This window comes from Pipistrellus hanaki (genome assembly GCF_964339955.1).
Source record: "Pipistrellus hanaki genome assembly, chromosome: 8".
Taxonomy (NCBI): Eukaryota; Metazoa; Chordata; class Mammalia; order Chiroptera; family Vespertilionidae; genus Pipistrellus; species Pipistrellus hanaki.
Genome location: NC_140510.1, coordinates 75,214,960 through 75,239,920, shown reverse-complemented (window position 1 = coordinate 75,239,920; position 24,961 = coordinate 75,214,960). Strand labels below are relative to the sequence as shown.

The 24,961-nt window shown below is 35.4% G+C and overlaps 1 protein-coding gene across 7 annotated transcripts in view; it reads left to right on the top strand.

The window, feature by feature from the left end:
* The window catches only part of RAPH1 (Ras association (RalGDS/AF-6) and pleckstrin homology domains 1), a 78,156-nt gene that overhangs the window by 3,126 nt on the left and 50,069 nt on the right, over positions 1–24,961 (top strand). For all 7 annotated transcript variants that reach the window (XM_084893168.1, XM_084893170.1, XM_084893169.1 and 4 more), the window contains exons 2-4: positions 18,194–18,313; positions 22,044–22,149; positions 22,899–23,404. In XM_084893168.1, the coding sequence (XP_084749294.1) occupies positions 18,194–18,313; positions 22,044–22,149; positions 22,899–23,404 (732 nt within the window). The remainder of the gene's footprint in view (positions 1–18,193; positions 18,314–22,043; positions 22,150–22,898; positions 23,405–24,961) is intronic.

Genomic DNA, 24,961 nt, shown 5'->3' with positions numbered 1-24,961 from the left:
GTTAGGTATTGCATGTTTAAAAAAATTCTTGCAGCCCACCAGTTGAAAATCACTGGATTAGATCACTATTTTTCAGTCTTGTGTTTTACTGGAGTCTGGAATTTTGAAGAGGACCTTCAGAGGTTCTGTAGATGTTTGATTTAAACCTCATTAAAAATGTATTTTAGCCCTAATGGTTTGGCTCAGTGGATAGGCCTGTGGACTCAAGGGTCTCGGGTTCGATTGCGATCAAGGGCATGTACCTTGGTTGCTGGCACATCCCCAGTAGGGAGATTGCAGGAGGCAGCTGATGTTTCTCTCTCATCGATGTTTCTGACTCTCTCCCTCTCCCTCTCCGTAAAAAATCAATAAAATATATTTAAAAATGTATTTTAAACCCATAATTTAAAAAGTGACTATTATATAACATGTACTGTTTAAAATGCTTATATTAATTTACTTAATCCTTGCAATAATCCTATGAAGTTCTGTTAATATACAAGAAAACAGGCATAAAATACAGAGCTATAAAATGGTAGAACTTTATAGCATAATTCTTAAGCTTGTATTCTTTTTTTTTTTTTTCTTGTTAATCCTCACCCAAGGATATTTTCTCAATGATTTTTAGAGAGTGTGTAAGGGAGGGAGGGAAAGAAAGAGAGAGAGAATGAAAAAGAGAAAGAGAAACATTGATATGAGAAGAGAAACATCAATTAGGTTGCCTCCCTCATTCAATCTGCAACTCAGGTACTTGCCTTTGACCAGGAATTGAACCCGTGACCCTTCAGTGCTTGGGTAGATGCTCTAATCACTAGGCTACATGGACCAGGGCAAGCTTGTATTCTTAACCACATTCCTATACTGCCACCATAATAAAATAAATAACACACAAGTACTTCTTATTGTGGTAAAAATGTACAACATAATATTTACCATTCTAAGCATTGTAAGTGCTTAGAATGGTAAATTCTAAGCACTTACAATGCTTAGAGAAGAGAAGCTGTATACTAAAGAATGCTTAGGGGCAAGCATTCTTTAGTATACAGCTTCTCTTATTATCTGTAAGTGTACAATTCACTGGTTAAGTGCATTCACATGGTTGTGAAACCATCATCACTATCCATTTCCAGAACTTTTTCATCATCTCAAACTGAAACTATTCATTAAACAGTAACTCTCCATCTCCTTTCCCTCTCCAGCCCTTGGTAACCACTTTTCTCCTTCTATGGACTTGACTACCTTAGAGATGTCACATAAGTAGTGTCATGCAGTATCTTTTTTTTTTGTTGTATCTGGCTATCTTAGCTTAATGTCCTCAAGCTTCACCACATTGTAGCATGAATCACAATTTCATTTTTGGGGGTATATACCCAGAAGTGGAATGGCTGGGTCAATATGGTGGTTTTGATTTCTTTTTAGAAACTACCCTACTATGTTCTGCAAGCAGTCATGGCATTTTACATTCCCACCAGTAGTGCACAAGGGTTCCAATTCTTCTAGCCTCCCCAACACTTGCTATTTTAGGTTTTTGTTTTATAATAGCCATCCTAATGAGAGAGAAGTGGTGTATCGTTGTGGTTTTACATTTTTCTAATGATAAATGATGTTGAGCACCTTGTCATGTGCTTATTGACCATTTGTGTGTCTTCTTTGTAAGAATACCTATTCATGCCCTTTGCCCATTTTTAAAATTGTTTTGTTGAGTTGCAAGAATTTTTTTGTTTTCTGAATATTAACTTCGTATCAGATTAATGATTTGCAGACATTTTTCCCATTTTTGTGGAGTGGTTTTCACTCTATAAACTTTGATATTCAAAGTTTTTCAATTTAACGAAGTCCACTTTATTTTTGTCTTTTTTTTTTTTTTTTTTTTTGCCTGTTCTTTTTGTGTCATTGCTAAATCTAGTGTTATGAAGCTTTTCCTCTGTTTTCTTTTAAGAGTTTTAATAGTTTTAGCTCTTATGTCCATTTTTAGTTAATATTTGCATATGATTTCAGGTAAGGATCCCTCTTCATTCTTTTATTTGTGAATATCCAGTTTTCCCAGCACCATTTGTTGGAAGGACTATATGTACTTTCCCCATTGAATGGTCTGGGCATCCTCATGTACATGCATAATAAAATTTTAACACATTGAAAATTATAGTGCAACATGATTAGACATGGTTAATTGGGGGGGGGGAGCATTCTTTAGTATACAGCTTCTCTTATTATCTTTGTGCTTATTTGTGAATTTTAAATGGGTTAATGAATGATAAGGAAAGTTGGAATTTGCAGATTTTTTAAAAACTCAGCCGTGTCTATTCATATGGAATTGTTTAAACAATAGTACCTTACTATGGCAAATGCATTGTGTTTAGTTAAACAATGGGCAAGACCCAAGTCCATTTCTTTGAGGGTATAATTCTGTGTAAATAATTTGTTTAGTAACAAACATATAACACTATGTCCTGATGTCATAATATTAGATGTTTTTATAACTTTTTTTTTAAAGGTTTGGGTTTGTGTCTTTTTTGTTTGTTTGCCTTCTAAGCAGTTGTTAGATATCATTACTAAATTTTGAAAGAAAGAACTAAAAAACAAAACAAACTTGTATGCATTTTAAAAAGCATATCCTGAGACTGCAAAGTGAACCCTTAGAAGCTGCTAACAAAGCAAGAGCATCCTGGCTGGGGGGTTCAGGTGGCCGGAGCATAGTCCTGGGTTCAGCCACAGACCCAGGGTGACATGTGCTGACCACCCGGGGGCGGCTTGGAACATGGCGGGCTTGTGATGTGATGCTGGCAGTGGGCGGCAGGGGAGGTGCTGCCGGCCCCAATAGGCCCCAATGAGAGCGGGACTGCGATGGGATGATGGAGCAGGTGAGCAGGCGATGCCAGCCAAGGCGGTGTGAACGGGGCCATTGCCCCATAGATGGCCACCAGCAGTTGGGTAGGGGCCAAAGCTGCTGCCTGGCTTCCAGGCACTGAGGGAGCCAGGCCTCCGATGGATCGTCCCACAGACAGCAACCAGCAGGCGGCAAGCCCTGATCACCTGATGGGGTGGGCCCCGGGTGGGGACCAGGAACGGGGGGGTGAGTGGCGCCCCGGGTATGAGGGGAGTGGGCTGCAACGTCTTGCTGGCTACCTGGAGACGGGAATGATGGGTATGGAGGTGCAGGGAGAATGCAGGGTGTCCACGGAGCTCGCTCTCACTCCCCCTGCCTTCCTCCCCCAGAATGTCAGCGTTTAGGCGCCAGGGCCAGCTGGCCAGGGGGAGGGACCATGAGAGGCTGGCTGGCCATGGGAGGTTGGCTATGGGAGCATACTGACCACCAGCCTGCAGCTCCTGCATTGATTGTCTGCCCCCTGGTGGTCAGTGCACCTCACAATGACTAGTCCACCGGTTTTTGGTACACTTAGGCTTTTATATATATAGAATGCCACATTTTTTTTATCCATTTACCTGTTAGTAGATATTTGGGCTGTTGCCATTTCTAGTGTTCACAAATAAATAAAACTGTGGTGACATTTGTGTATAAATTTCTTCATGTCTATGTGTTTTCATTTATTTTGGGTAAATACCTATGAGGACATGCTGGTTACGTAGGGTAGAGATGTGTTTTTAATTTGAGCCACTTTTTATGTTCTTATTAGCCTTTTGGGATGTGACTATGAGTCTTTTGCCCATTTTATAAATTGGGTTTATCTTTTTTTACTTAGTTGTAGCAGTATATAATAATAAAAGCATAATATACTAATTAGACTGGACAGCCGTACAGCAGAACGACTGTCTGGATGACCTGCCTGAGGAAGCCAGGGTTGCAAGGGCTGGAGGCAGCCACGAGGGCCAATCCTGTTGCATGAATTTTGTGCGTCGGGCCTCTAGTTCTTTCATAAAAGATGTTTTTTATTGATATTTAGAGAGAAAGGATGGGAGAGGAATAGAGAGGTAGAAACATCGATGAGAGAGGAACATTATTGATGGCAGCCTCTTGCACACCCCCTACTGGGGATTCAGCTGGCAAACCGGGCATGTGTCCTGATGGGGAATCTAACTGGGGACCTCTTTGTTCCTGGGTTACTCAACCGCTGAGCCACACAGGCCGAGCATTGTAGCAATTCTTTACATGTTCTAGATACAAGTCCTTTATCAGCTATATTTGTGAATATTTTCTCTGAGTCGGTGGCTTGCTTTTTTTTTTTTTTTTTTTTAAGGTATCTTTCAAATATCAGGGGCTATTGGACTTCATAAAAATGATCAATATTTCCTTTTGATGGTTAACATTTTCTGTGTCCTAATCTTGGCTTACACCAACATTGTATTTTTTATTTCCCTGTGTTTTCTCTTAGGAGCTCTATCATTTTAGCTTTTACATTTCAGTCTATGGTCCATTTTGAATTTTTATTGTGTGATGTGAGAGCAGCCCTCCAAATTTATATCTATTAGTTCTAGCACCATTTGATAAAAAATGCTTTTTGTTTTTATCTGTCAAGCATACCTCAATGCAATTGGTAAAAAAAAAAAAAAAATCTTTCCTCTTTTCCTTTAACTTTGACATCCCTGTTGAAAATCATTTGACAGTGTAAGTGTGGGTCTATTTCTGGACACTCCATTCTGTTACATTATTGTAATTCTCTATTCTTTTGCCAGTACTACATTGTCTTGATTACTTAGCCTTATAGTGAGTCTCGAAGTTAGTATACCCCCCAAGCTATTTTTTCCAGATTTTTTTGACTACTCTAGGTCATTTGCTTTTTCATACACATTTTAAAATCAAATGTTGGAATATTGGTTATAATTACATTGAATACCTAGGTAAATATGGGGATAATTTACATACTGCATCTTCTCATTCATTCACATGGTGTATCTCCATTTATTTAGATCTTTAATTTCCCTCAGTAGTATTTTATATTTTTCAGTTATATAAACACTGCATACTGTTCTATGTGGATCATTTCTTACAGTCAAATCATTATTTACACATGCTTATTTTTATGATAAAAATTAAGATTTGGTTTGGAGTTTTCCATATGGTAATGTTATCTAATGCTTATATGAAAGTACCATCTATTCTGATGTGAAAGTGCTAGAAACAGGAGACTAAAACATATATTTAGAAACATTAAAGCAGAAGTTTACAACTGTGTAATTATTGGCATAATTCTTTTGGCTTGTATGGTTCTGGATATTAATATTTCAAGAGGCATGTTAATATAGCCTGATATTTTTAGAATCAGAAGTAAAACAGTACCTTATCAGTTTAATTGGGGCATAAATTTTTGCCAGAGGATTTTGAATTTTCATTTTGTAGTTTGCCTTCTTTTCCCCCCCCTTTCATTAATATTAATGAAAATATGTAACCCTATGAATGTATAAAAAGAAAAGAAAATCCTATCATCCAGAAATCTCCTTACATTTTTTGGAAACTATTTGTGTGTGTGTGTATGTGTGTATTTATATAGTTCATTATTATTTCCACAATTTTGTTCTTTCATTTAAACTTATCACTAGCATTTTCCTATGCATTAAATGCTTTATGAATAATTTGCAAAGTCTGCATTATAATCCAGATGTACATAACACACTTGAATTTACATAGTTTTTCTTTCCTTATAAGATATTTAGTTGCCCTGCCCCTCCCTATAATTTTTTAAAATATTTGGCTTTGATGAGCATACTTATACTTATTCACATACTTTGTCTATGTTTTGAATTTATTTTAAAAATAAATTTGTTTTTAATTTTGAAACATTCTAAAACAAAGTATAAAACTAGATATATATATATATATATATATATATATATATATATATATATATATATATATATACAATCTCCAAATGGCTCTTCAAAGTGATGAGTTATATATGTGCCTACCACCAATGAGCATTACTCCACACCCTCTCCAACCTTTGGTATTATCAGACTTACTATTTTTGCCAACTTGATGGGTATGAAATGGATAATATCTTTTCTTTAAAAATGTAGGTATTAGGATAAGGAATATGAGATTTTGTAGTATATTCAGTGAACCTTTTTATTAATGAAAACTGTATTATTTCAAATATCCATTAGGAATGTTTCCAATCACACAGTTTTTTTTTTAAAGAGTTTTCAATAAAAGCATTGTTGTTTGTTTACGGTGTCCTGGCTGTAAGACTGTTTGATATCAGAGAATTGCTTAAAATGAGTTAACTTTTATTTTGTGTTATCTGTGTAGATAATCTAGATAAGCGATTTTTAGCTGGTGTGCCACAAGAATTTTTAAAACATGCAATACCTGACTACTTAGGGGCACTGACTTCTTTTCCCTTAGATTGTCAAATAAAAACATGACACAACCAATACAATAGCCATCCATTGTGAATGCCCTGTCTTAAACCATAAATATACAGATCATATATTAGAGTTGTATCTTCTCAATCACATCACATACTAGGTGTACCAGTTAATAATGCGGAATTTTTTCAATAGATGAAGTTACACATATGTTGATATATATGCGATTTAATATGTATGCTATTTTATTGTATTGAAAGCAAGCTGCAAAACTTCATATGTCAAATTTGCTGAAGGTGTTATCATAGATATTTTTACGCTTAAAAATGTCGAATTTTGTGCCAAAAAGAGAGCATTTGCAGGAAGTTTTAATTCATTATTTTGAAGAAAAATGCTACTGAATACTTAGGGAAGCTTATGGTGAAAATGCTTCATCTCAAAATACTTGTGAACACTGGTTTAAATGCTTTTAAAGTGATGATTTCAATGTGAAACACAAAGACGTCTCGGTCAACCGAAAAAGTTTGAAAACCAACAATTAAAAGCATTAGTAGATGAAATGCGTATCAAACTCAAAAACAACTTGAAGAAAGATTAAACGTTGCTCAGCAAACAATTTCCGATAGTTTACAAGAAAAGGGAAAGATTTTAAAAGAAGGAAAATGGGTGCCACATCAACTGAACAAAAGACAAATGAAAATCAAAAAGTCATCAGTAAAATGTTGCTTCAAAAGACAAAAGAAAGTCTTTTTTTGTATCGAATTGTGACTGGCGATGAAAAGTGGATTTATTTTGAGAATCCCAAGCCACAAAATAATAGGTTGATCAAGGTCAACCATGAACATCGACTGCAAGGCCAAATTGCTTCAGAAAGAAGACAATGCTCTGTGTTTGGTGGGATCAGGAAGGTGTGGTGTATTATGAGCTTCTACAACCAGGTGAAGCCGTTAATACTGATCACTACCGACAACAAATAATCAATTTGAACCATGCTTTGATTGTAAAACGACCAGAATGTTCCAGAAGACATGGCAAAATAATTTTGCTTCATGGTGATCCACCATCACACACTTCAAAACCAGTTAAAGACACGTTAAAAGATGTTGCCTAGAAAGTATGAACCCACCCACTGTATTCACCAGACCTTGCTCCTTCAGATCACCACTTGTTCTGATTGATGGCACATGCACTTTCTGAGCAGCACTTCAAAACATACAAATAAGTGGAAAATTGGGTCTCTAAATGGCTTGCCTCAAAACAAGAAAAGTTCTATTGGGATGGTATCCACAAATTACCTGAAAGATGGGGGAAATGTGTAGCTAGCGATGGACATTACTTTGGATAAAGCACTTGTGATGTTTCTCTTTAAATTATTCTCTTTTTTTTTATTACAAAATCCGTCATTATTAACCGGTATACCTAATATAGCATCTGATTGGTTAATTTTTGGTATCAGAAACCCTTAAAATACAAATATAGTCACCTGACTTTTTTTTTCTTTAAGTCTTTTTCGAGCAAAAAATGGTAGGTAAGCCCTGCCGGGTTTGGCTCAGTGGATAAAGCATCAGCCTGTGGATTAAAGGGTCCCAGGTTCAATACTGGTCAAGGGCACATGCCTGGGTTGTGGACTTGGTCCCCAGTAGTGGGTGTGCAGGAGGCAGCCAATCTTGCAGGCTTTATGGACCCTTTCGGTGGGTATAATGAAGGTTCTGTTCTTACTAATTAAAACTTAGGGCATAAAAATAGATTTACCTGAATTTTCTTTTTAACCAGAGTTAGTATTAAAATATTAAAGAATGTTTAGCATCTATAGTTTAAACACCCAACAAATTCATTCTGAAAATTTCAATAACTTTATATAGGCCCTATTCTATATTTCACCCAAAGCAACTCTTGACCCTCAGTCTTATCTATTTTCATTTGTGGCTGGTTAATGTCAGGAATAAGAACCATCTGTGGTTAGTTTTCTGACTCCTGTCAGATAAAATACTAAGATACGCGAAGATGGAAGAATTACTATAATCTATGGGAATTCACATTTACTAGTAATGTGACTTCTCCCAAACTTTGAGTCTCTTGTCAGAATTCTGAGTAACTCTAAAAGTCTTTTTACAAAACTGTATGAACTTTGGGTTTTCATATGTGGGAATTGGAAGTAACTTCTTTGAGAAATAATGAGGAAGGATTGATGGGACAGAATGAGGAGAGAGAATCTAAAAAGATGGAGAAGTAAAGCAGGTTGCAGGAGTACAGAATTTTGCAGTGAAACCTTGGAGAGGAGAGAGAAGATGAAGGAAGTTGAGAGGATAAATGTATTGATAAACTTTCTTTGCCGAAAACTAGTTTTAGTTATGTTTTTGTCACTTGCAGGAACCCTTACTAATACTCATTTGTTACTTTTTATGAGAGTCATGTTATAACACAGCTATTGAATCATATCATATCCTTATAAACATATAACCTTATCCTATATAATAAAGAGCTAATATGCTACTTAGACCGGACAGCAGAATGACCTTCCGGAACAACCAGTGGGCGTGGGGCAGGGCACGAGGCAGTTGGAGCTGCAAAGGCCTACACCTGTACGAATTGCATGCATCGGGCCTCTGGTAGAAATATAAAACTGTTCTGCTGAAACTAGAGTGCATTATAGAATTTTCTTTGTGTGTGTGTGGTTTTTTTTTTTGGTTTTTTTTTTAACTATTTACCTCTATTGGTAGGGAAGTTAACTTTTAAATGTATTGGTTCCTTTAAATTAATATTTATTGAGAACTGAATAAATTAGCCACTTTTTTTTTTTAAGTACTTCACCTTTAGCTTTGAGTCATCTTAAATTAGATGTCATCTTAAAGTAGAACTATTTAGCAGAAAATACTTGAAATTCTGATGAAGAGGGAATATGATTATTTGTTAGTTGCTCTGGGGTGAAAATGAGAACCATATGTCTTTCTCAGAAGCCTATGACCTAGTTGGGTGTGGAAGGTGATAAGGCAAGTACACAAATAACCACCACATAATAGAAAGCTGATTAGCTATGAGTGTCGTAGAGAGGCACAAAGTTCATGGGCCTCTCAGAGGAAGTAGTATATAACTTTCTTGTTTTTAACTAGCACAGTGCTTAAAGGGTTTTTGGTTTTTTTTAGTTTTAAAAATTGGGATATAATATACATGCATAACATTCACTCCTTTAAAGTGTAAAATTCAGTGAATATTAATATATTCACAAGGTTGTGCAGCTTCACCACTAATTCCAGAATAAACTTTAAAATTTTTGAATGTTTTTACTTGAGGTTTGCCCTCTATTTCTCAGGCTCTCCACTCCTTATTGTTTACATCTGTCTACCAGTGGTATTTTTATTGGCCACCTGACACCAGAAGGCATTTAAATTTGCTGCCAGGCTTAAGATAATTGTTTTTGTTTTTTTAAGTTTCCTTAATCCTGGAAGCAGATGCCACAATTACCTTCTGGGTGCCCATGTGGGTAATACTGGCTGCTGTCCTGCTGAGCATCCTTTTTTCCACCTCTGTTCCTTTTCTGACTTACTATCTGACTTCTTCAGCAACAGTACCACCTCTGCTGCAGCCTTCTGTAAGAGATGGTGTCTCATTACCCTCAAGAGGGCTTCCTTAGAATAAATAGTAAAATCCAAACTCCTCTTCTCGGTTTACAAATCCTTGCAAGATCTGGCTCTCTCTTCCCGTCAGGCTAATCTTTCTGTTCTATGACACATCAAACTTGTATCCTCTACCTGGAATGCTCTTCTCTCTGATCTTTGCACACCAGATTCCTTCTCATCGTTCATATGTCACTTTAAATTTTGCTCCTCAGGCCTCCCCTGTTCATCGAATGTAAAGCAGCTATTTGATCACTTTTCACCCAGTCCTCATTTAATTATCACTACACTTGTCATGGTCTGATTCGTTTGGCACGTACTATGTGCTTAATACATAGTTGTCGAATAATGCTGAGTAAAAAATCCTTGCTTTGAGCTATGGCTTCTGCTCTGGTTCATCTGGCTATATGATTCTACCATTCTCTTCCAGAAACTTACCAAATCTCTGGTCTTTGGATATCTGCCATCTCCAGCTTTCACTGCCTTTATGAGTTTATTCCCTTTTATAATTGTTTTCAGTTTTAATGGGAAAAATATAATGTCATTCTTTTGACAGGTTGAATTGTGCACTCAGAAACATACTCATGAAAAAATGAACAAAGGCCAAGTTAAGAAAGCATGACTTGTTTTCTGAGAATATTAATTAGTTTAGGTTGATAGAAGGGTAGAAAATAAGGTTGAAAATTTAGGTTGAGTCCATATCAGAGAGGGTCTGAAATCATTTGATGAAGAATTTGTACTTAACTCAGAATGTCATGAGGAACCCCTGTGGGTGTTTGAGCAGATCACTTGTGGGTATTGGGCTAAGACAGTGCCCCCGCCTCCCCCCCCCCCCCCACACACACACACACACTGCCTTGTGGGGAGATATTTGATGGATATGGTTCATTCTGTAAAAGGAATTCCTTTACAAGGTGGTTCATTTAAGTGATGATAAATATAAGATTAAATTAACAAAATTGTCTGATTTGATTTATAGTTCTTGGGCATCTATCAATTGTTAAAATAGTTTTTATTTATGCATCCTTATTTGATCTTTAGTTACTTCACAGTTAATGTACATGATAAAGAGGAGGATATATCAGTTATGTCCTGGGTTGTCAAAAACAGTCATAAAGCATGCATCACTTCCACTTGTATTTCTATTTCCTCTGTGTTAGGGGGTTTCACCATGGCTAGCCCAAAAACAACATATCTCTGTTACTAAGGAAGTACAGTTCCATGTGGAAACTGTACAAAACTGAGTTCAGGTGTCAGCTCATTCCCAGAGGACCAAGCCATCCAGGTCCCTCATGGCAAATCTGTGCTTGCTCCTGCAAAGCCTTTGAATAATGTAGTACATGCTTCCTTCTAGTCCTTTTCAACACTCCAAAGATCATGATTTACTTTATTTTTTAAATATGTTTTTATTGATTTCAGAGAGAGGAAGGGAGGGGGAAATAGAAACATCAATGATGAGATCGGCTTCCTCTTGCACGCCCCCTACTGGGGATCAAGACCACAACCAGTATGTGCCCTTGACTGCGAATTGAACCCAGGATTCTTCCCGCCGCAGGTCAGCACTCTATCCACTGAGCAAAACTGGCTAGAGTGATCATGGTTTACTTTAATTTGCTTCATGTTCGGGCTTACAAACGGAGGGAACTTTGTTCTTAGATAATTTGTTTACCATTTCCCTGTTCTTTGAAGATCTGGAAAGTATTTTTTGCTTCCTTTATAATGCAGTTTGTAGGCAGAGTATTTTGAAATGTTAGACCCTTAGTAGAACTTGGGCCTTTTCAGTTGAGGGTCACTAGCTACAGAGAAAACTTCATGATGTATATATGAAAAGACAATTTTGGCTTTTAAAAAACACACAAAACTTATCTTTATAAATTAATGACAAAAGCTATAAAATGCTGTTTCTTTAAGAACATATACAAATGGAAGAGGATCTTCAAAACAAGAACACTGGTTTATGCATAGAACATAGATATATACAATAAATAAAAGAAGCATACCAAAGATGGGAATTTTTAAATTTGGGGGAAGTTCAGTTTAGATTCTCACTCACATTATGTGTCAAACTAAGCTACCTATGTAAAATGTAGTAGTTATGCAAAAGAGTGAGCCTGACTGGTGTTGCTCAGTAGTTGAGAGTCTATCCAGAAACCAAAAGATCTTGGTTCAGTTCCTGGTCAGGGCACATGCCCAGATTGCGGGCTCAATCCCCAGAAGGAAACGTGCAGGAGGCAGCCAATCAATGATGTGTGTCTCTCAATAATATTTCAATCTATATTCCTCTCCCTTCCTCTCTCTCTAAAAATCAATTTTAAAACATTTTTAAAAGAATGAATAATAAACTAAAAAATTACATAAATATTTGATTGCTGGGTAGAAAAGAATTTACTGAACTAAATAGTGTAAGAATTCAAAAAGAGCCGAAACCGGTTTGGCTCAGTGGTAGAGCGTCGGTCTGCGGACTGAAAGGTCCCAGGTTCGATTCCGGTCAAGGGCATGTACCCAAGTTGCGGGCACATCCCCAGTAGGGGGTGTGCAAGAGGCAGCTGGTCGATGTTTCTCTCTCATCGATGTTTCTAGCTCTCTGTCTCTCTCCCTTCCTCTCTGTAAAAAATCAATAAAATATATTTAAAAAAAAAAAAAACGAATTCAAAAAGAAAGGAATTTATACCTCTGGTAACTTTTAAAAAATTTAGAAGTGTCTTTAAAAAAAAACTTCAACAAATTAAAAGGTGTGAAACCTGAGGAAAATGTTGCCATATACATAATGTGGTTAATATATTGAGTCTCTAAAGAGCTCATGTAAATTCAATTGGTTTATTAAATTCCCAGTTTCCATTTGCTCAGTTTACACGTGATACCATTTAGTTCACAGCAGGTCCTGTGTTGTAGGTCAAGAGAGAATCATACCTCTGGTGCCTTATTCAGATGAGTAGTTAATGGCCTTGCAGCTGATCCCCAACCCCCCCAACTCACTTAATTTTACATCATGTTGTGTCCATTTCTCTCCTTTTCCTTCTCAGCTCTGGCTTCCTCTGACTTCCTTTTGATGTCCTCTTCCTCTTTTTGTGCCTTACTAAATTTAACAGAGGTTTTGTTTGTTTTTTTTTCTTTACTGTTTCTTTTGTCTGAGTTAGGTTTCCTTCCTCTTGCTTTTATTTTGCAAGTTTTACCTTGCACAGTTGGGGGCACTCTTGAACTTGGAACTTTTCACAGCGCCCTTCCTCTAGTGTCTGTTTTTCTTTACAATTATTTATCTGATCAGAGCAGCCTAGGAGGTGTTTAAAACACCATTTTTGTTAATTTTATGTATGATAGAGCTACTGAAGCATAACTGGATATAAAGAACTAGAATTTATCTCTAAGTGAATAACTGAGAAGCATGGAACTATGGTAATGGAGGAAGAGTGATTGGGGTATGTTAATTAGGGATCCTGATGCTGCCTAATTTCTTTACAGTTTTAGGGATAACTTAATCTAGGTGGTTCTACCTTTAACCTAATTGTGTTTATGCAAATTCTATTTGTCTTGCAACTCCTCCCGATAATTATAACACAAGACACTACAGCTATAGCTAGATTTTAGTGGACATAAGAAGTACCTATGGGAACATTTTCCTCAGGTTTTACCTTTTAATTTGTTGAAGTCTTTTTTAAAAGACCTCAAATTGAGTTAAACCACACTCATACAACATATGTCTAGGATAGCATTTAACACGGTGTTTCATCATTGTTGGTTCCTTGTCTGTCCCCTACTGCCCTTCAGGACATCTCTGTTCTTCCAGTGTCTGCCATATGGTAGATGTATAGTACATATTATAATCAAAGCTCCTCTTGCCTCTTTGGAATATTGAGGATGCTAGACTTAGACAAATGCTGTAGTGGCAGCTCTTCACTCCTGTATTCTGAGAGTTTTCACGTGGTTTTAAGTATAGAGTACTTATTTTCACAAAAAGCAATTAGTTTTGAATTATTAAAGGGACAAAAAAGAGTAATAAATAAGGCACCCTAGCTATACATCATGTATTTTTCTCTCTTAAGTATGTGACTTGTGTAATTTCCTTATCTGTAATTATGTCTACCTAATACATACAGTAGCCTTCTAATGGTCTTTCCCTTTTCTAATAACTCTTATGCTAGCACCATGTCCTTTGAATACTAACAAAATACTATTTCTTTCCCTACCCCTTTCATTTCTATGTTTAAGAATCCAGTTGCCTTGGGCGGAAGGGAGGGACTGGAAGGGCTTGGCTTTCTAGTTCTATATGACCTGATCCTGCCTTAGTCCTTGACCTTTAAATCTCACTCTTAACCTGTTTATATGAGTCATTCTCATGACAGTCACAAAAACATAGACCTTCTTCTTTGCTCTTTGTAATTTGCCCTACCTGGAATCTATTTATTCAGATTGCTAAACCCTAATCTAAGCCCAGCCTTCTCAATAAATATCATCTCACCGTGAGGAAATTGAATAGTAAACAAAAATATCTCCCAAGAGGAAGGTTTTAAGGAAAAATATGTTTGAATAATTAACTTGTAGAAAATTTAGTGGAAATAATAATAGATCCTCCCTTCCCCCAACTGATGGACCACCAGTCAGCACCTGCCAAATAGCCCAAACCCCTGATTCCTAAGTCCCGAAGTGCCTAATCATGTGCCTTATATGAAACCACCAATCAGTGTGTGCCTAGTACCCTAAGCCCCATCCGTCCCCTTCCCTCCCCTCAACAGACACCTTCACTCCTGCACCTGTGCTTTCTTCCTTTGGGAGATGGCCCGGCAGGGTTCAGCCTGTGTCCTGGTCTCCGGCCCTCTGTCTCATCTTTCAAATAATATTGTTGCATACTAAAGCATACTAAATGGATGTTTTTATTATATGTAGTGGAGCTTATTATATATATATATTACAAGTTTTAAACTGTGATAACTTAAGCATGGTTGTTCACTGTTATCTATGAAATGAAACCTACCAGCATATAAGCAATGGCTGAATTACTCCATTACTATTTTTACTTCATGAGTAAAATAAATGTAAATTAGTTTAAATTATTAGTTAAGTCAATATTACTATAATTTATTATTTATGTAATAAACATGACTTTGAAATAATATTTAGGCTAACTAAACCTCATTAGCTTAACTCTCCCTCATTTTTTTATTTTTTTTTTTCCAGTTAGATGTTTGCCAGAGATCTTTCAGTCTATCTTCAGGACAGAATCCACACTCTCCCTCTGAGAACCTGCCCCCAAGGACAGTATGGCAGGAGGGGAGAGTGGGAAGAGAGGTCAGAGAGGTCATTGAAGGCCAGGATTACGCAAGGTCAATCTGCTAGCAGTTTTAGATTTTAGTCTGTATTCAGTATGTCTGTATCTTGGGGGAAGCGAACCTTTTCATTTGTGTTAAGATACATTTATTCTTCCAGGACATAAATATAATGGATTAGGGAATTTAAGATTAACCATAATATACTCTCCCAAAGTACCTAATCTAATATAGTCACAGAATAATATTGTAGTATCTGTTCTAGTATAATTATAGTTTTCTTAGGACTGTTTCCACATCATTAAGGAAAAATCATATTAGAAGCTATCTGTTTAAATCCAAGTTATTTTAAAAACAAAATTTATAAGCTCTATTTTCTTTTCCATAATTTTTCTCCTCTTTGGAGGGAACTTGACTGACTATTGTATTTTATATGCATTTTATGCTGTCATTTTCAGTAAGGGCATTGTGTTGGAAAAATTCAGTTTTGGAATTGTGATTTAATTGGAGACAGGCATTGATTATATAACAAAGAATGAATTTCCTTACTAGATTTGATGACTTTAGATAGTGCAGAGCCTACAAACACACACTTCCTGGGGCTCCTCATTTGGTGTGTGTAATAAGCAGACATGATGCCATAGGGGAGGTAAGAGAATAAGGATCAACATCAGCTTCAAGAGAATGGAAAGTGCTACTTTAGAGTGTAGGTCCTTAAAATGTTGTAAAACCTACCTAAATTTTTATTGGAACAGTCTCTGAATAAATGTTTTGTTAATTTTTATAAGATAACACAGGTGGTAATAGGAATTCAAGAAAGGCTAAACTTGGCAAGTTACATAGATGTTATAAAAGTTGAATAGTTGCTTGAAAATTTCCATTTATTTTATGACTCTCTCTGATTGTTTCATATCCATATTTTACTCTTTTTGAATCTATAGTATAGCCTAGGTAAAAACAAAACTATTAATGAAAATATTTAAAGAGATTTTAAAAATCCAAATAATTATTGGGTTTGAATAATAAACTCACAAAACAGAGCAGATTTTTATGTGGAATCTGTAATTCTATTTAGTTTTGTGATCATTTAAAATACTTATTCATTTTGAACTATTTTGTGTGTGTTCTGTAAAATTATATTGCTATTGTTTCTTTTTTTTTCTTTTCTTTCCAGTTTCTTGGGGGCAATTACAGTGTGAACTCAGAAGAAAAGTGCATTATCATTATCTCAGAGCAGGTTTTCTCTAGAATATTTTAGCTTCTAAATTATTCCAATGTGTTTATAATAGTTTTGAAAATTAGGGAGGAAGAGGAAGTTGACTCTTATCTTCCCAGTTCTGCTGCTTGTTGGCCCTTCTTATGAAGACAGGTATTACTAGAAACTAGAAACTATTACTTGAGTAAGTCACCTGATCAGATGAGGTTTTTTTTGGTAATAACATTTTATGTTTTTCATGGGTAGATAACTTAATGAAGAATTATATCAATTGAGATTGAGCTGTGGAAAATTTAGTAATGAGTAAAAATCTTAGAAATAATATTAAAACAAGTGAATTATAAAAATCAAATCAAGAGCCACATTTATGAATTGGAAAATTTTAGTGAATGTTTTTTCTTTTGTCAAGGTAGAATGCCTAGATTTATACTAAGTGCTTAGAGCATGAAGTTAAGAAATCAAAATGATCAGTTTCTATTAGAGATATTGATAAGCTGTTATCCTTTGTTAGTAAGCTTAAGAAAATTGTTTCCCTTCAGTGATTAAATGAGATATGGTCTGATTTTTAACATTGTTAGAACTAAGTTCAGTTGGGTTTTGCAACATTATTTGACCCTTTCTGAAAATCTTTATATGATAAAATAGATTTAAATTTTAACTTCATGACTTCTCATCAGCTAATTAGATTCTTTGCTTATCTCATAACATTATTTAAGTATCACAGAGGTAATTTTGTTGATTGCTGCTTTGGAGGTGTAAGATGTGTACAAATTCTTATTTGAGATTAAAGATATCTTTTAAGTTCTGAAGAATTTCTAAATCAGTTGACAGGTTGTATTCCAAATGTTGCCTAGATTAACTAGAACAAAGTCTGTATTTCAGAAATGTGAGTCAAGAATATGGAATGTACAATGATGATATTCATTATGTCCCTGGGAAATTTAAGTTGAAGGAAAAGGATTTTGGTCAGATAAACTTAGAATATGTTGTTTTAAGCAAAGTTAAGCTTTACTGAAGATTTCTCAAAGCTATTAATATTGAAATATTTTTTAAAATTAGATTAATCTTTTAAGTATCTGGCCAGTCATTGATCTTATTTTGTTTTGTGTAATCTTTTCCTCCCTTCATAAAATAATATGCAAGTTCCATGTCAGATAACACATTATTTTATTAATGGAAAGAAGAAAATGTCTTTTTATTCCAGGGTCTTATAATTAAGTCCCACATATGGGAAATTTCATATATGATTAATTAAAATTAAATAAATTTAATTTTGTTTGTTTTTTATTTCAATTTTAGTTCCTTAGATTTTGTAGGAACTAATGGGGAAATAAGATAAAAGATAGATGAGGTAGAAAATGAGAATAGGAGAGGAGTAATTAATTCAACAGACTAAATCAGATTTAAAATTTTGTTTAGTCTTTTCTATGAAATGCTTATGGGACTAAGCTTTTGCAAGATACATGCATATTTATATCTAAACAGATTTTTATAAAATAGACAAGTTGCTACATTAAAGTCTTCTGGAATTTTTCACTATGGTGTTTTAGAATCTGTCAGTGAAGAGAACTGATCTGTCATATCCTCTAATTATGGGAGTCATCTGCAATTTTTTAAATTATTACTACTTGTGATTCTGGTCATAATTTGATACTGCTTATTCTTTCACATTTTTCTAAAAATTTGAGACTTAATTGCTCATTTCTGCTCACTTGTCAACCCTGTCTCCAGTCGTCACTTTTACTTTCCTTCCTAGTTCTGAAGGTTTGACTCCAGAGAGTTGTAGTGTATATCAGAACATACACTGCATACTTTTTCAAGTTTATCCTGTAACTATTCTATACAAATGTCTGTTTCAGATGGAGCAGTTATCAGATGAAGAAATTGACCATGGTGCCGAAGAAGACAGTGACAAAGAAGATCAAGATCTGGACAAAATGTTTGGAGCCTGGCTGGGGGAGCTAGACAAGCTTACTCAGGTTAGAAATAGTGCTTGGAAAACTGGTTGAGGATTTTAAGTCATCAGGGAGTGCTAAAAGTTTATAGTATAATCATAAGGATATGGTGGATATAGGTTATATTTTTAAATATTGCTATAAAAAGAAAATGTCCAAAACATTAACAAGTAAATGAATGCTATAGGACAAGATATTATCTTCTTTGATTATTAAAAGAAATTTTAAAATATACTTGTGACTGACTGACGTTCTATTTATCTACAGGGATTACTTACAATCTCTTTCATGAATTGAGATTGCTGGCTAGATAGTTTTAAACCCTAAAATCTTAAAGTCTAAATTTTAGCACATCCTATTTCATAACTTAGTGAATTTGAATATGTTACAGCATAAATAATAACTTCATGCATGAAAATATTTTCTATTACATGATTGCAGAGTACTGACAAAATTTCATTCCCAGCTGCATTTTAAAACAGTAGGAAAGCCTTTTTATTTCGTTTTATTGGTGGGTTGTCCCTCAGCCCACTCTGCACCCTCTCCAATCCAGGACCCCTCGGAGGATGTTCAACTGCCTGTTTAGGCCCAATCCCTGTGGACCTAAATCCAGGACTGCTGGCTTCCAACCACTCTCTTACTTGCCAGCCTGATCATCCCCTAACCAGTCTCCTGACAGCCTGGTTGACGCCCAACTGCTCCCCTGCTGGCCTGGTCATCCCCCAACTGCCCTCCCCTGCCAGCCTGGTCGCCCCTAACTGCCTCCCCTGAAGGCCTGGTCCTCCCCAACTGTCCTCCTCTTTAGGCCTGGATGCCCCCAAATGTCTTCCCCTACAGGCCTTGTCACTTCTAACTGCCCTCCCCTGCTGACCTGATCGCCACAACTACCCTCCCCTGCCAGTCATCTTTGACCACATTGGAGCGGCCATCTTGTGCGAGGGCATGGGGGTCAATTTGCATATTACCTCTTTATTATATAGGATGCGTTTTTTGTTTTATTCCTTTTATTTAAAGAATGACCTTATCCTCTAAACCAGTCACTTTTATAATAAAAAGGTATTCTGTTACTACCCCAGTTGATATATAAAGATATATTTTATTAAAACAACTTTATGTCATTGAGAACATTAGAACAAAAATTATTTTCATTCATGGTTAATATCTCTGGGAAGAACTTTTATGTAAAATTACTTAAATTTGAGATTCCTTAACTAGTAAAAAAGTAGGTAGTAAGCTGGAAACTTAAAGTACTGGTTTGTTCCTCTCTTTCTGTAACAGTCTAAAATTGAAACTGATAAACTCTTCACGTAATTCCAAGAGTAATTCTAAGATCAATAGTTTTGAAAAGCAGACATGTTTGTGACCATAATCTGTTAATGTTCAATTTTGAGGAGACTGCTTTCACTTCTACTAGGATCACATAAGAAGCATTCCCTTCATCTCCAGTCAGGGGAAATAAAATTACTTGTTGAGAGAAAGGTCTTATTATCTGTAGTTGTGAAGCCATTTCAGTTTAATTCTTAATTTTTTTTAAAAAGTGATTCTGGTGTAGAGATGATGACTAGACTATGCATTTCTATGCTGAGGAGAAAAAGGAATGAGGAAGCAAAATAAAGGAAATCGAAAATGATAATATGTGCCAGCTGACGTGTGGGGTTGCCTTGACTGTATGGTTTTATTACTCATACTTGGGAAGGGAGCCAAAAAAGAGAAGATAAGTAGGTATCACTCCAGCTGCTCTAAGTGGAGCAGTACTCCATGTTACTCCATTGCAGTGGCTTCTATTGGTTTACTACCTTTTATTCTTCTTCATATTTTAAATCCCCTGACGTCTGAAAGTAAAGAGCCAGTTACCACAAAAGTTGTCTCCTAACTAATGCTGTGACTGTTCTTTTTATTATACAAATCCATCTTTAGAGAGAAAGATTTAAAGAAACTCTTGTGTAATGGTGGGTCACTGCTAACAGTTGCTTATAAACACTTCAGAAATTTAAAAATTTTTTACTTAGTGGCTAAACTTCAAGTTTTTTTATTTATTATTTTAGTTCACTACAATGTGTCATTTGTGTGCCTATATCACACATACAATGTTAATGTGATTTTCAATTTTATAATAAGTCAGGTTTAAGTTTTAAGTGGTTGGTGACACTTCTGAAATCATTTGTAAAATTTGTGCGTATTTGCATTTTTCTGGAAGGTGCATATTTTCAAATTCTCAATGTCTCCCACTCCCAGAAAAAGGTTAAAAACTACCCTACTGATTACGAATTTCTTGGCATCAAGGAGTATTTCTTGCTCTTTCCCTTGTTGTCCCAGCACCATGGACACAGCAGGCAATTATAATGAATATCTGTTTATTGAAACTGGTAAATAGATGGACTTTTAATAGGTCCTCAATTATATTCAAGTTATTTTACAATAAACATTATCTACCTATTAGTCTTCATTTCCACTGAGAGAAGGAGGCTTAGGGATTAAATTGCAGCAGAAGTCTTACGTTTGAGATTAAAGAAGAATTTTCTGGATGTTCTGTGAAATTTTTAAATAAGGCACTGAATGGTCATAAATGTCCTTCATATGATGGTTTTAAAACCAGGATGGACACTTTCTGAATGGATTTGTTTTATCTTGAGATAAATGAATAAAGAAACTAGCATTCTACTTTAATTCCACGATTCTACTGTCCAGCATTCTCCTTTATTTGAAATCTATTTGATAATTATAGGTAGAGACTAAAGTTTTAAGACCAATCCCAATATTAGTAAATTTATTTAAATAAATGCTATATATCTACCTACCCTTACTCTGAATTTCTCTGTTATAAACACCTTATTTTCCTTATTATAAGAAAGGTTAGAAAAAGTATCATTTAAAAGGTGGTGAGATAACTTACAAGATACCCAAACCTGAAATGTAGTATAATTCTAGACTTTGCACAAGCAGTGTAGCTGGGTTACAGTTTGCCCTCATGGAATTTGAAAAGATCAAGGATATTTCATTATTGTTTAAAGTTCTAGCTACTCTGTTAAGATCTTGAGTCACACTAATTTTGAGTCCAGAATTGTACCATATCTTCAGGGTCCTTCATGCCAGGAATGATGCTATGCTGGACCTAAAACAAATTACTTTGAAGAAAGAGATAACAAAATTATCTGCATCATTTCTTCCTATTTGTTTTACCATGCCCGTATTCATATAACTAGTTTATTTTATAGTAAATTTGTATAAAATGAACTTAATCTCTGTATTTGATGTATTTGGAAAGATGTATGACATTTTCAGTGCCTTCAGTAAGATTATTATCTAATTAAAAAAAAAACTATAACCAAAATAATATGAAAACCAGTTACTTTTCTGTAAGGCTATTACCTAGAAAAACTTTGGTTTTATTACCTATTCTATAACAATTCACTTAATCATAAAACAAACTGTATCTTTTGTTGTTGTTGTTAATCCTCTCCTGAGGATATTTTTCCATTGATTTTTAGGGAGAGTGGAAGAGAGAGGGACAGAGAGAAACATCGATGTGACAGAAACACATTGATTGGTCGCCTCCTGCACAAACTCCAACCAGGGCCTGGGCCTGGGAGGAGCCTGCAACCACGGTATGTTCCCTTGACTAGTATCAAACCTGGGACCCTTTGGTCTGCAGGCTGATGCTCTATCCACTGAGTCGAACAGGCCAGGGCAAACTGTATCTTTATATAATTGAAGTGTGGATATAATATGACTTCTCAAACTTTTTTTTTTAAAGAGTTTGGATTCTGACAAGCCCATGGAACCAGTAAAAAGATCTCCCCTTCGCCAGGAAACAAACATGGCTAATTTTTCTTATCGCTTCTCCATATACAACTTGAATGGTAAGATGTAATTGGAAATAAAATGTAAAATAGTGTACTAAATTATATAATGTAAGAGCAGTGCAGCTATAATACCAAGTAGCTCAACATAGAAATGATATGCATAACCTGACTCAGTTCTTATATTTCTTGATTTGTTTATTACTATTTCAAATGATCACAGAAAAAAACAAACGAACATAACTAAAATAGTTTTGTAGTTATTAATAATTGACAAAGTATATACTTGAATGGAACTTGAAGTCCAGTGAAGTTAGTTGTTAGTGATTTTAAAATCAGCCCTCTCACCTGTATTTACTAGTAATGCCCTCTACCTAGTCAACTTTATAGTATTTGAAATTGATATTTCAATCTGTAATTTTTTAGGCCTTACATTTCGCTTTATGGCTTCAACTTTTTAGGCAACATCTCTACCAGGGCACTGATAATCTTAGAACCTCTGATAAAAAGGTGCATTACGGATGGGGTTAAAACTAGGGACAGTGTACGATTTTTCATTATTTTTACTTTCAACTTATAATTGTGTTCTCCTCAGATGGCTAAAAATCTTAAAAGATGGACTGTTTGCTTCTAAAAATTTCTCTTAGAGTATGAAACAAAAAGCTGTTAAAAATACTCTATTTGAGAGGCTTTAGGACCAATAGGATGAGTTTTTGCTTCTTTCCCTGCATTCATGAACTGATTTATAGTAGAATGTATACATTCTGATTCAGTTCTTCTGGAAACATCATGTGTATTGTTCATTGCAGAAGCTCTGAATCAGGGAGAAACGGTGGATCTGGATGCCCTGATGGCCGATCTTTGCTCAATAGAGCGGGAGCTCAGCAGTATCGGTGCAGGAAACAGTAAGCGTCAAATCACAGAATCAAAAGCCACTCAGAAAGTACCTCCTAGCCGACATTCAACAAAACATGGCACCTTGAAAGGATTGTTGTCTTCATCTAATAGGATTACTAAACCATCACATGCCAACTACTCCCTGGATGACATTACTGCACAGTTAGAACAGGCCTCTCTGAGCATGGATGAGGCTGCTCAGCAGTCTGTACTAGAGGATGCTAAGCCTTCCATAACTAATCAGCACAGAAGAACGGCATCCGCGGGCACAGTGAGTGATGCTGAAGTGCGCTCTATTAGTAACTCCTCTCGCTCCAGCATCACTTCTGCAGCTTCCAGCATGGACTCTTTGGATATTGATAAAGTAACACGTCCTCAAGAACTGGAGTTGACACATCAGGGGCAGCCAATTACTGAGGTAGGTAGATGAATTTATTTATTTATTTATTTATTTATTTATTTATTGCTATTTTAGTACTAAAATAGAAAACTTTTTAAATATAGTTTTAAATAACTTTCTTATTTTCTCTTCATTTAAAATTTGCCAAGGATACCTCTGAGATAAGTTTTAAAATCATTTCAAAGGTGTATTATTACCAACTATGGCAATGTCACAAAGATGATTAAGAGGATATTTAGTTTCATTTTTATTCTTGTGACAATTTTGAAGTGTTTGAATTGATGTTACTTATTTCACATTAATTAAAAAAAAAATTGAAATATGGCCCGGCCAGCATAGTTCAGTGGTTGAGTTATGAACCAGGTCATGGTTTGATTCCAGGTCAGGGTACATGCCCGGATTGCGGCCTCAATCCCCAAAGTGGGGCATGCAGCAGGCAGCCAATTAATGGTCTTCTCTCTATCATTAATGTTTCTATCTCTCCCTCCCCCTTCCTCTCTGAAATCAGTAAAAATATATTTTAATGGAAACAAAACAAAATCTTGAAATGTGGGTTTTTTTGACATTTGCAAAGTTAGTATGGTTCTTAAGCTGATAATAATTGCTTAATGTCTATTTATTATAAATTAACAACTTAAGAAATTTTTTAAGACTGATATTCCCATTGTAGTCCTCCAAGATTCTAGTTTTAGAGTTCACTTTATTATGAAAGAGTCAGTGTGGTATACTGAAAAGAGCCACTGGACTTGGAATCAGAAAACTCTGTTCCAAGTGTTTCCATTGCCACTCACTATCCAAAAAACCTAAATGAGTTTATCCAACATCTGTGAACATCAATTTCTCATAAGTAAGAGGAAGCTAATGGTCTATCTTCTTATACAGTGGTTCAGAGAGTCAAAAGGATATAATATGCATGAACAGATTTTTAAAGATGAAGTTTTTCTGGATGAGGAGAAAGAATAGATTTGTGATAAAATAAATTTGGAGAAAACTGAGCTTAGTTTTACTGAAGGTGAATTCTTGTGTGGTTTTTTTTTTCACCAGGAAGGCAATTTTGTTATCGGGTAGCAAAAAGAAAACCAGCCTTCCATTAACTTTATATATACAGTGCCCTCTACAAAAGCTAAAATAATCTATTCATGAATAATCAAAATGTAAACCTTATAAAACATTGTTAAAGGAATTGCACAGAAATGTGAAATTTATACCTATTGACAGTATTGATTTTCCCCCATTGATTTAATTTATTAGATTATTTTTCATCATTTGGCAACTCCATTTACTTAGCTTTGTTTTAGGAAGTGTGGAGCACAAAGGAGGTTTGGAGATAAACAAGTTTTATTGTTTCTAAGGAAATGTATCATTTTATCATGGTGGTTTGGAGATAAATGAGTTTTATTGCTTCTAAGGAAATATATCAGTTTAAAGAATAAACATTTATTTAAAATGAAACTTATCAAAGTGATATATATTCTGTAGAGAACTTTAAAACTGATTTCTACCTAATAATACCTGTGGATTACATTTAGCACCAGCTATTTATTAATATGTGTCATTTATGTATTTTAAATTTAC